Below are 13379 nucleotides of genomic sequence, written 5' to 3' on the forward strand. Positions count from 1 at the left end.
GCTCAGGGCTCAAGAATCACCAACAGCAGCATCAAATCTGTCCCTGCGTCTTGAAGAGTCTGAAGAGAGCAACTTCATCAGCAAACACTCCAATCATGTTTTCTTCCTAAGATCTCAGATTAGAACGAGCCTTGGTTTTTGTCTGTTGGCTCTTCTGCAACTATAGAAACGATAGCTGAATGGTAATTCTTTGAGCTGTGCTTGGGTGGTCTGTTTCTTACTTGCCCAGCAGAATCTCACAGCAGAAATGTCACCACAATCTACACTAAGCATTCAGGAATGTGTTTGTGTGCACATTTCTGCAGATCTCAAGAGGCTGGTGTTGAGAGAGAGTGGGAGAAAGTGTGATTATATTCCTAGAGGGGACTAGCTGCAGTGTGAATTCTGCGGGAAAGATTATCCAACTAATCCCAAACTCCAACAGACATGACCAGAGTTTGAAACTGTTTTACTAACTTTTAAACCTTTTTTTAAACTTTTATCAGAAATTCTCTCCAACATAGCTGGACCTGTAATTAATGCACCTGTATTAAAAGATGTGGTAAAATGCATAATAATATTGAGAATATTTTTGGAATGTGTAAAGATTTTCAAATAAGTAAAATTTGTATTAAGTGATATTATTATTAGATATTATAAGTAAGTTGCATACATTATGTGTAACATGCTTTATTATACATTTATTTTATAGAGGATTTTATTTAAATAGAAGAAGAAGAACTTAGAGACAGTCTTTTATTTAGTTTGTTTTTAGTTTCTTTTGATAAGCTTGTATATTTTTCTTAAAGTTTTATCATTTTGTATTTGAACAACTGTTAAAATGTAATTTGCAGTTTTGTGGCTTTACACATGAATTCAAATGACATCTAGTAGAACTGGCTTAGAGCATCATTACAGATGTGATTTAACTCATGCATTTACAAATTAAAGTCTTTCAATCATTTTTTTGATCCTAAAAATGATCTCATATCTGTTCACAGCTCATACCGCTTGGACAAGTCAAGCCGGGACATGGTCAAATACCTCACCAATATCACCGCAGATTTAAGGTGAATATGAGCAGACATACACATTTAGACTTTGTTGCATGAATAGAAAGTAAAAGACATCTAATCTTCTCATAATCTCCTAGTCACTCCCCTTTTCAGATTCTAATAGCTCTTCAAGGATAATTTTTAAGAATGAATTTTGTAAAATTGCATTATTCTTTTTCTTTCTCTGTTACTTTCCCTCCTTCCTCCCTATTTCTTTTTTTGTGGAGTCCTGTGTTGTATTTCTAGGATGTATTGAATGCACAAGCTTCAATAGTGGCTCGTTAAGTAGCCTCTAATTTGAATTGTGCTTCATTTTCTAGCATTGATTGGATGCTTCAGCACAGCCAAACGAAATGCCATTTTTAGGTTGCATTGATAAATCTGGAGAAAAAGAAAGAGAGTAGGGCTGTGAAGGAAATTAATACATGATTTAACAAATGTTACAGTATCCTTTATGTAATAATCCTTAATTGTAGTTTTAGATAGATAGATAGACTGTGTGATATAAACTTGCAATTGCGAGTTATAAAGTCGGAATTGCGTGAAGAAAACTCAGAATTCTTAGAAATAAAATCACAATTCTGAGAAATAATAGAAATATTCTGAGATATAGAGTTTATATCTCACAATTCTGACTTTATAACACACAATTGCAACTTTATATCTCACAATTCTGACTTTATAACACACAATTGCAACTTTATATCTCACAATTCTGAGAAAAAAATTCATAATCAGAATTATGAGATGTTAACTAGCAATTGTGAAAAAAAGTCGCAAATACCTTTTTAAAAAAATATTTTTTTTTTTGTTCAGTGGCGGAAACTGACTTTCATATATAGATACATAGATAATATATGTATATCTTTCTTTTCTCTTATTACCTTTCCTTCCCTTCATTGTTGTCTTCACTGCATTTTTCACTGCATAGTCAAAGCTACCATCTTCATACCTCTAGGGAAATCCATCCCAGTATCACACTGGAACCATCTCCTAACTACAACTCGCCGAAGTTCCGCTCCAGGAACCAGAGCTACATGAGAGCGGTCAGCACCCTGAGCCAGGCCAGCTGCGTCAGCCAGGTCAGCCAGGTGAGAGTCACATCTGCCCGGCTTCACAAAGCTCAAGGTAATCCAGGGTTTTTCAGCATCACAGCATCACAACGCCAAAAACCACAACACATACAGAGGATTTAAGGCCCGTTTTGCCATTTATATACAATGTGGTTGTGTTTGTCTTTTTTTAAATTGTCAGATTTATCAGCCTCTAACATCTAAATCTCTCTCTCTTAAAGTGAAGTAATAAGGGTTTTATTGATTTGGCTTACAACATGGTTTTCATTCTTCATACCCCCATTTTGCACACACACCCCTTCTCGCTTTCTAAGCGGCATCAGTGGCTTGCTGTGGTCATTAGAGGATAATTCCCTCTCAATGGAACACGATGGCAATCTCGGATTTTACAGATTGCTAAATGGGAATCTGATGGGTAGTAAGGATCCTATCAGACAAGTTCAGCTTGACTAGACAGATATCGCTTTATCACAGAGATGCTCATCTCAGATTTTTCGAAGTGATTTAAGAAGGTATTACTAAGGAATGGGAAGGATTCGACGAAAGCATTTCATTTCCTCAGACTCGTGCAGGAAGACTTGGTGTTTGATCCGCAGTGATTCTGCTGTGATCATAACACGGTTTTTATCTCATGTACAGTCCTGTGTAGATAAGATTAGACTGCACACTGGGACTGAGGGAGAAATATAGGCCTAACAGCAAATAACCCCCAGAATATAGAGTGAGGAATAAAGAAGGGAGGATGGTTAGAAGAAACATGCTGAGATATATTGTCTTGGTTTTTCTGGTTCTGCAGGTGAGCGAGGCCGAGGTTAATGGCCAGTTTGAGTCGGTGTGTGAATCCGTGTTCAGCGAGGTAGAGTCTCAGGCCATGGATGCTTTGGACCTGCCGGGCTGCTTTAGAACACGCAGCCACAGTTACCTACGAGCCATCCAGGCCGGATTCTCACAGGACGATGACTGCGTCCCCTCCATGACATCATCCACTGTCACCTCCACTATAAGGTCCACCACAGGTAAGTGGGCATTCTTTGTCAGTAACCATGCATACCTGTTTCTGGTCTCAGCTTGTGTTTGTCTCAAAATAGAAGTTGCAGAAGGATTCCAGAGAACTCGCTTACTGTTTTTATTAAAACTGACTTAGGTTTGCCTCCAAGCCTAAATTAAGCATGGCTGTCCATGCCAAATAAATTACTGAATAAATATTTCCTACCGGCCTTGAAACTGTTTTTTGGAAGTTTGCTTTATTCAATATGTCTCTTGGCTGGGAGGTGGTGAAGAAAAAAGATTCTTTGGCTATTTACAGTTTAACTTGAACATCCTTTTGAAGTTAATAGCCAGCTGGCAATCAATTACATTTTACTTCCTTGTCAAAACCAATTTTTACTCTCTTTTAGTGAAAATATTCACTTCAGAGTACAAGATCCTCATAGGATACTCATAGTCTAATTTTAAAGGATTTGGTGCATAACTGAGTCAGTTTTGTGAACTTTAAAATGATGAATATGTAATTTAAATAAAATGTCAGAACGCTTAGTTTAGTGATTAAGATTTGCATGACTTTATTGTTGAGAGCATAAATGCTGAATCCTCTGAAAGCATTAAAGAGTCAAGGATTTGTAAATTTTAATTCAGATCAGAGGGAAAGCTGTTCATCAAGATGATTATTTTGAATGAATGCATTGTATTACATGTAGCATGGCATGCTTGCATGTGAACTGCTTACAGCCGAGTGATTGATTTGTGTACGGCTTCATAACCCAGGTAAGTGCTGGTGTGCCTCAGAGCATAAGAATATGAACCCTATTGAATTCAATCCCCAAATTTTGTGGCAAACAATAACATGGTGAAAAGTGAAAAATCCATTTTTTTTTAATATTGTGTCCAAATTAAGATATGACCTTTTTATTCTTCCACTGTGTGTTTTGTCTCTCAAGATTTTCAATTTGGATCTCTACCTTGTCCTATTTTCTGCCTCAGTTGACTCTTGGCTAACAGACAGGGAGGGGGTGAAAAGCAATGATGGAGACATGAGGTGGTGTGTATTGCGATCCCAAAATGTTTCTCAGTCGGATGATTGTCACTCTGTGGGCTTTCTGTTTCTCACTCTTCCACATCTCCTAGTCTCTATCTCTCTCTCTCTCCCTCTCTCACTTTCTCTTCCGGGCGTGAAGCTGGTTTTAAACGTATCAGTTTTGAGTTCTCTTTCCCACAGGGTCCGCAACTGAAGCCGTGCTCGAGCGTTTTGAGTTTTCAGACTGTTTAAGGGTCAATGGTGAAACAGGCAACTTTAATAAATCTAATTAAGAACATCAGAGTCCAGTCTCTGGACACATGTGAATTAAGGCCAAAAATCAGAGTTAGACAGACAAAGATAGAGAGTAAATATGCTCTGGCATTTTTGCACTGCCTTCTCACTGAAATATGCTTGCAGAATAACGAGCAATATTGGCTTTCTCACAAAGGGAGTCTCTTTAAAAACACTTGATTTTGAGCTTGATATGCCTAAATCCATTATAGTAAGTCCCATATATTGTGCAACAGTGACTGGGCAAGGAATATTTCAAAGAATCACTGATCATAATAACTGCATGTGTTAAACTATTGCTAAAGTAATGAGCTAATTTTTTGTTTGAATTTGGCTGTTTGTGTGTCGAGGTACCGGTTGAAGACAATGATACCCCCAGTAAAGACCTGGTCAGTGATGGGTCAAAGTGGACCGCTTATGTTCAATAGGGTTCATACCTGCTTTGCTGAGAAAAAGAGACTGAAAGCCACAAACAAGACACACAAAAGAACTGAAAGCTTTTGCTCGCAATTGCCTCCTTTCAAGGCACAAAGCACAGACCTGCTCTGTCAGAGGGACCTGATAATGCTCTTTGAGATGCCGTTGTTATTATACCCTGCAGGTGTCCTCAGGCTTCAGATCTCTGTTTTGTGCTTTGAGAGATGAATATATGCAAATAAAGGATGGAGTGAGAAGGCAGAGTAATAACAGAGAAAAAAAGCTGTGAGTCAAAATGGGATCTGTTTGCTAGTGTGATCACAATAACTCAAAATAACTAGCTCCCGTTACCTAAAGCACAGGGAGCCAAGATTGCGTTTGTTCCATACTGAGCAAAACTCAAAACAATTTGTACGATTTTACAAAGCCCTTTGATTTAAAATGATTTAAATTGTGTTCTCTGAACATCTTCCCTCTAAAGAATTCATCCCTATATTCCTTCAATGCATTGTTAATGTTTTCATCTGACCTGTGTGATAACATAATTCACACACAAAAAAGGTTTAACTCTGATCTGGCCTAAAACTTATTTTGGCTCACACATGTTTGGTTGATCTCTAAATGGAGCCTGCAAACAGCACAAATTCCCAGCTGGCCACACCACTGGGCACATTATATACACTCGCATTTTTATATTTTTCTTCCAGAGGGAAATGATGTGTTGGAAGGCACTGGTTTGCTTAATGAGGACAATTTTCCCAGCGAGGGGCCAGACTTAACCTCCATGGCCCGTAGGAATGCGGGGCTCCGTGGGAGAGGAGATGAATCCAGCACCCTTTATGGTGATAGCTCACCTACCACGACTCCCTCATTACCCCCGCTGAAAACTAACGCGCCCATCAGGCCACGGCCTGTTCAGTCAAGTGTCCAGGAGACAGCAGATCTGGCCCTGGCCATCAGCCAGCAGTGGAGGGAGGATGTGTCAGCCATGCGTAAAGAGTTAGCCGAGCTCAGGAAGGATCTGTGCACAGAGCTCAGAGCTTTCAACAGGAACTTTTCCACCTTTACACAACATTACAGCACCTGGTCACCGAACTGGGTGAGGGAAACACAGACAGCTGCTCCTCAGGTGTCTGTCAGCACGCAGGCAGGAAGCAAGACCCTGGTGCGACAGAACACAGCGGACGCAGCAGTTAACTGCCCCTCCCCGGTTGATCCCAATGTTTTATCCATGTCTCCCTCAGAACCCACAGATAAAAATGTCCTGCAGGTCTCAGCCTCCTCACCATTTTTTCAAACTGACCCCAACTCGGAATTAGCAGACATTGACGACCCTACTTTTGCAAATCTTACCCCTCCAGATCCTATTGATGTGGCGTCGCTTTGTTGGCCTGATCTAGATTCAGACTCAATGACTCCTCCAGATCCACCAGATCCAGTGCCAGAGGTGGAACCGTATTGCTTTACGAAGTCATCCACTCCTGAGCATGTGGAATCAGTTGTTTTAGACTTCACAAATGTAGAGCTAGTGAACCTGGCCAGTCTGCAGTGGCCTAAACTGGATCCAGATGATACTGGCTCTCCACCCCTAGAACCTCTTGATCGTCTCTCTCAAGAATCTCCGGAACAACCTGGTACATATACACCGGACCACGGTAGCATGACTACACAGCAACAGTCAGTTCTAGAATCCATGCAGCCCTTGTTGCTGAGTCATACAGACGAAGAACCTATGGACTTCACATCTTTAGAAATGGACTCTGTTGTCCTGAGTCCAGTAACCCTAGATTCTATGAATCTTCAAGACTTAAAATGGCCAAGTTTAGAATCTCTTGAGCTCAATGTTTCTGGCTCTCAAAGCCCATGTGCTATAGATCTAGCCCTGCCGAACCCTCCCACCCCAGAATCTGTCTATGAGTGTTCCTACGAAGCCACAGTACAAGAACCACCCCTTCCAGAACTACTGGACACCATTTATCTCCAACCAGCCACTCCTGAGCCTGAATCCCGAACAGAATCTGACATATCAAACCCAGCAAGTCCTGAACCTAATTTACCTACTTGTCAAAAGCCAGGTGCACACGAACTAGACACTCAGGCTCTTGTTTTGTGGTCAAAAAGGGAAACATTCATGGGCTGTGCAGAAGAAGGTAGTGCTATGAACGTCCCAGATTCCTACTCTGAAGAAGATAATGGCCAGAATGTAGGTTCTTCTGCACCCATTATAAATTTCCCAATCCAGCCAGACACTGTGGACTCTGAGACTCTCTTCTCTGCCGTTCTGTGCTCAGTTGAGTCAGATACCTTCGATCCTGAAGTTACTAGCATAGATGAACCAATGTCACAGGAGTTGAACCCACCTGGACTTGCTACCATAGACCCAGCAACTGTGCACCCCTTCAATTTATCCCTGTTGGAGCTCCAGTCAGCTTTAGATGTATCTAAGAGTGAAACAAGCGATAATGGGTCACCAAAGGGAACAGCAGCCATAAGCAGCCCTTCTCATTCACTATCCGGTAGGGATTTCCTGTGGATTCGGTGGCAGCGGAAAGCACGCAGACGGCAGCCGATGTCCCGGAGTGCCAGTATGGAAATTTACCACAAGAAATACTCAAACAATTCAGAGATGTCCTATATGTCACTGTCACTCTGAGCTTTCCGAAAAGTGCATGAAGCTACATGGGGTGTGCAATAGATAATCACATGTAATATTTAAAGGCAGAATACAAGACTGTTAGGTTATGTAGCAAGATGTTTACAGGTTTGTGTCTCTCAATGGTGTGTGTGATTATATAAGAGAGAATGAGAAGTAGAGAGTGGGATGGGGGTAAGAGATTGTTACATTTGAGGCATGGATGTGGTTATGAGAGAGGTTGTAGCTAAAAGGAGTCTGATGACAGCAATGGCTTATTCAGCACCTATTTACACTGCAAAACTGGTGAGTCACCTTGAACTTCACTCCTCTCTAGGGACACTCTCTGGCTTAAGAAAGACTCAAATGTATTTTAGTCTGTTTTTAGGCAGAGAATGAAGACTTCCAGTCAAGACACTCTCTCCAGTGAACTTTACAAACTACAGAGTAAACTGTAAAATAAATCTCTGTACGAACTGGTCTCGGATCAACCAGAAATTTGTACTTTGGTCATGCTCTCTGAGAGTGGGTGGTAGAGAGAATCCTTTTTCAGATGGAACAAGTCAGACTATGAACTGGAGGTTGGCCAAAGACTACCTGAAACAACTGCATATTGCTTGGATACATTTTATGGATTTTGATAACCTTTTTTCTCTGAATGTAATGTAATGGTTGTTTCTCTGGTGTGAATGATGGAATCCTTTATTCCAATTGACTCAATGTCTACAGATCCAAAGTCTCACTGTAAAAAGTGGAGGAAAATTTAGTACTGTGAAATTTTCAAAGACACAACGGCTATGTTATGATACTCTGTGAAGTGACTGCTGTTTCTTTTTCTCCTTTTTTGCTCAAATCTTATTCAGATCTGTTGGGAAATAGGACAAAAATGTTGAATGTGATATTATTCTGGGTATATTCCTTAATATATCAGATATTAATATTAAATGGATATTTCTTGCGATGACTTAAATAAGGAATTTGGTTATAGAGGTTTGAAGCACTGTTAGTCTGATGGGGTTACATGAACATACAATGAGCATGTGGGTCATTTTGAAGCTTGTTTAAACATGGGATATAGATCTTCTGGCCACAAAATTGCAATGGTTTAGGAATTAAAACCGGTGGTGGAAACTTGCCCATTGGGGTGACTGGCCACTATTTGTACAGTTAACTGTAACCTTTTAAACAAGATCGATCATGCACACTTAAAAATTCATACTGATCTTGCAAATCCACACTTACTATTATAAATGACATACAAGATGCTGTTAATATAATCCTTAAAGCCCACATATAATATATTCCCCAGTGATTCCCTATATTATGGTAAATGTATAGACTATTGTATACTGTGAATTTTTTTTTTTCTTTTCACAACTCTCATTAACCGCTATGAGAGCTCCCCATCTTTAATTTGTGTCGGTTGGGTTTCTGAAGTTATTTGATGTAAAATAAGCAGCCTGTATGTATTATTATCCACTTTATGTACATACATACTAGCGAATATCAGGGTACTAAAGACAACACTCTGGCTATCTCTAAATGTTATGATTTGTTATCTATCGAGAAATGCAGTGCCATAGTCTTGTATCTGACAATCAGAGAAAATTGAGAGAAATCAGATACATTAATGACATTTAAACTATTATCAACAGTTTACATTTAATTGGTATGACAGAGTCATACTAAAACTAAAGTAGTTCCTTAAGTAGTTAATGTAGTTGAGATTGCAGGTTTACATTATTATTAGCAGTGAATATATTTTTTTATCAAGTGGTTGTAGCTAATGCATCTGATTATAATTAGATATGTGTTCTTGTTTATTTATTTAAAACCTGGACTTTCAGAGCTCTCTGCTTTTTTTGTTAGTCAGCCAGCCAGCTGACAGACACTTAACAGTGAGTTTTGAGAACAATGCAAACATTGGATAGTTTTAAAAGCTTTAAAAGACTTTAAATGTGTTTCCCTAGAAATGAAACCTGGCAACATATCTTTAATCTGTAAATATCTAGTGTTAGAATGGAAATCTTGGCTAATTCCCAGTTCGCATGCCTCTCCTACTGTATGTGTAGTCATAAAATGGTCTTATTGCAGCATTAGAGAGCCATTACAACCAACAACCATGATATTCTCGTGTAGCTCCAAAGTTTATGGAAATTATTGACCTAAAAAGCACAGACTGATGTATATTTTGAACATTCCCTTGAAATAGTATGCATTGTTGACATACACTAATCACACTTAGCGTGATTTGAGGGACTCTAATCCTTATCTCATGTACTTTATTATATGACTAGCATGCGTATTGGGATTTAGCCATTGCTAACAGGTCTTCCTTCATTCATAACTGAGCTCTCAGGCCTTATTTTACAGCATTGTCCACACATTGCCCTCTGCTGTGCTGGAGAGCTATTTCTTGAGTAATAAAAGTGGGTTTTACGTGTATATCTAGAACAGACCCACAGGTGCTTAAAGTGCAGGACAAAACTGACTGTAGCAAAACAAATAAACACATTGGATTCTCACTGGTCCCATCCCCACTATACTGAGTCATTGCCAATCATTTCAGTGAGCAGGAAATACCCGACAGAGCCTTATGGGTCATTTAAGTGTAGAAAAAGCAGTGTTTCTCTGGGCGGAGGGGTTTTCTGGAACTGTACATTTCCATTGGCTGCTTGTGCATTGTGTGCCTTGTCTGGCTCATGAATGTGGGCGTTTAACCACTCAGCCTCAATATTGTTTTTTTCACTGTGATTTTATTTTCTTTTTTCTTAATGGCTTCAAAATTTCAGAATGGAAGCACTTTGAGTGTAAGATTTTAAATATTAGCCACAGAGATCTGAAGCCTGAAAACTCATGTGAAAATAAGCCTCTTAACCTCTGTGTATCTTCACTTCTGTCAGCTGATTGTTGATTTTTATGAGATCATCTTAAATGTCTGCAATCATGATGATCTGCAACTTAAGTGAATGTTATTAATTTCATTAAATAATAAAAAGAAGTTGTTTTACATCAGCACTTCAACTGGTGTAGACCGTTGCATGGTGGTCTCTGAACTAGGAGTGTTTGTAAACACTTTGTTCTAAGCTACAGTACCTCTCTCTTTTCATTTCTCTTCACACACACAAGTCCACATCCTTTTGTGTTCTCTGTACTGGTAAGCTGCATTATACTTCTTGATCTGCTATAATAATTTCCTATAATAATATTAATTTCCTGTTGTAGGCCCCTACAGGTAGATCAAATTTATAGCTGAGCAAATTGCCACAAGCAGTAACACTTGAGATGTCTTTGCAATTAATCAAGTGTGACATTACACAGAAGCACAATGTGATCAGAAAGTTCTGCGAAGCAGCACGGAACTGATGTGTAGTTTTCTAGAGATTGCAGCATGCAGTTTTGGCATTAGCTTTTTGAATTTCAAAGTCAGTGATTTTGTTCAGGTTGAAGTGACTTTTCTTTTTTTTTACTGTTTTAGTGTTTTTTTTATTTCTTCTTTTCTGTGGTATGTGGTCTCTTAAATACACAGTGGAAGAATTATTATGTTTTTAGTTTGTTTAAAAGGATGATCACTTTTCATCAGGTGTTTCTATACTTGTATTTTATTTTGTAACTGTGAACATGTGAATACTTGAAATCAAACCCATGATGCAAAATTAAGCTTTAGTGTATGTGTACTGAGCTCAGAATTACGTGTGGTTGTATGTTTGTGAGTGTGTGTGTGTGTGTGTGTGAGAGAGAGAGAGAGTGAGCGTGGTCTGGCTTCAAAACGTTTATGCGTATGCTTGCTTATAGGAATTCAGTTCCATCTCCCTTCTTCAGGCAGTGTGGACCGTCCTTCCCAACAACCACCAGGTAAATTATAGCTTTAACTCATGTTCCAGTACCTGCATTAAAATAATCAAATACTGTATGTTCCTTCATAACTAGTCATTAATGCCTATGTTTCATGGTATTTGGTTTTATTTCTGAGCACTACCTCTTAGCAGAATGTCTCTTCTGGCTACAGTATATTGAAATGTGCTGACAGACCCTTCTACGCCTCTCTGACACTTCTTTGACCCTTTCACCTCTACCACCTCCTTACAGATCTTTACAGATGCAATGGAAACCTCAGCAGTACAATGTTTTTTCTCCTTTTCTTCTCTTCCTCAGTATTTTTTATTAGTGTCTGCAACACAGCACTGGATTTAACATAATATTCTGGTTATAGTATTGTAAACTAACACTTATTATTAAACTAGTGCAATTAATTCACCTAAACCACTTACTGTAATGTTTATTTTTTATTTTCAAAGCACAAAACGTACAAAAATGTAAGACAAAGATTAGAATGAAGATAAAATAGAGTGCAATATTTTTCAACGGCCTTAGTTGGTTCCAGAAGTAGTTTTTCCCATTCAATTTTTAAAGTCTTCTAAAGTCTTTAAGTTTTGAGCCATGAACCAAACCAACCAACTACAAGGTGTATCACAACTTTGCAAACTTTGATTTAAAGAAAAAAAAAATGAAGTGTTGAAAATCAGACAAAAAGACAATGGTACAGGACTGTGTACTTAACTATGCACTTTATTGGCTTAATTGTAAAATTGGATAAATGCAAAATGAGTAGAGACAACTTAAAACAAAGCATCATGATAAACTTTAACACTATTCTTTTGCAGCCTTGTAAGCACTACTATGTACTCTTGTTTAGTCATTGTGATGCACTCTCACAAACTCTTTCCCCCTTCCTCACTCCTTCTCTCTTCACAATGATGAAAGCATGGTGTCATCACTTTCAGCTCATATGATAAAACAGGCAGCACAGAGAGAGCTATGAGTCCCTGTTGCATTATTTGTTTGGCTATAACATCTATTTTTGTACCAGTGCTGAATCACTCTGCTCAGTCCTTCTCTTCCTCTCTTGATCATTCTTGGCTCTTCAATCTCTCGCTCTCTCTCTGTTACAATCCATCTTTCTCTTTTAATCGCTCCTTATCTCTCTTTCGTTTCATCAGTCTTTCTGATTCAGTTGTTCACATGACCTATCTATGAGGTTTCAAAGCTGGCTGATGTGGTTTAGCAGGGTTTAACTTAAGACATACAGTGGGGTCTTAAAGTCTGAGAACACTTGTTTTTATGCTTCTGTTATGCATTTATCATCATTATGACAATTGGAGTGAAAACTGATTAATTTTAAAATATCCTAGTACATGGATTTCCCTCTTTTACTTTAAAGGCAGTGGCACTCAAGCCACATAAACTTTTTAATTGAACCAAGAGCATCTAAAGAGATGCATGATTAATGTCACAAATGTACTTATTTCATTAGTGACCTAGAAATAGTGTAGAATCTGAAATAGTTTTTCTTTTTCGCGCCATAGCTTTTTTCCCCCCAAACTTTCTTATTCTTTCCAGAAATTAGACTTTGATTTTTAGATTTTTTTCGACTTTTTTTTTTACTTTTAGACCCTCAGTATTCAACGTGTTACTCAAAAATAACTATACCGCATTCCAAACACGGTTAGTCCTTTGATTTGGTTCACTGTATTTCATAATAGATCCCATACAGTGATCATCTTTTCTGTCACTATTGATTACTGTAACCTTTTGATAATTGTACACTAAATTAGAGGACACATTCAAATCATAGATCCATTTATCTGCCTGGTCCAGCTGTGTGGATTAGAGCAGGAAGAGATCTGTGGATAACCTTTTGCTCATCAGAATGCATGGCAGGCTTCACAGTCTGTTTACAAGAACATCAGAGCACTATTTCACACTGCTTTTCTCCTTTATTAATGAAGAGAAAGTTTGTATAGAAACTTAGCATCAGCAGGCACATTTTTTACATGTTTGTTCATTTTGAATGAGTAATCAGCAGCAAAGTGTTTCCACTACATGTCCCTTACTAGTCTTGGATATTTGGCAGC

General features: G+C 38.6%; 1 protein-coding gene across 8 annotated transcripts in view; it reads left to right on the forward strand.

Annotated features, from left to right (window-relative positions):
* Nucleotides 1-13379, forward strand: part of dlgap2a (discs, large (Drosophila) homolog-associated protein 2a) — a 120927-nt gene that overhangs the window by 96237 nt on the left and 11311 nt on the right. For 6 of the 8 annotated variants that reach the window (XM_042742310.1, XM_042742312.1, XM_042742313.1 and 3 more), the window contains 4 exons: nt 981-1049; nt 1966-2125; nt 2904-3123; nt 5540-11244. In XM_042742310.1, coding sequence (XP_042598244.1) covers nt 981-1049; nt 1966-2125; nt 2904-3123; nt 5540-7485 — 2395 coding nt within the window. In that variant the 3' untranslated portion in view covers nt 7486-11244. The other 2 variants (XM_042742317.1, XM_042742311.1) reach the window with 2 other exon arrangements.

The sequence above is a fragment of the Cyprinus carpio genome, chromosome B17 (genome assembly GCF_018340385.1).
Source record: "Cyprinus carpio isolate SPL01 chromosome B17, ASM1834038v1, whole genome shotgun sequence".
Taxonomy (NCBI): domain Eukaryota; kingdom Metazoa; phylum Chordata; class Actinopteri; order Cypriniformes; family Cyprinidae; genus Cyprinus; species Cyprinus carpio.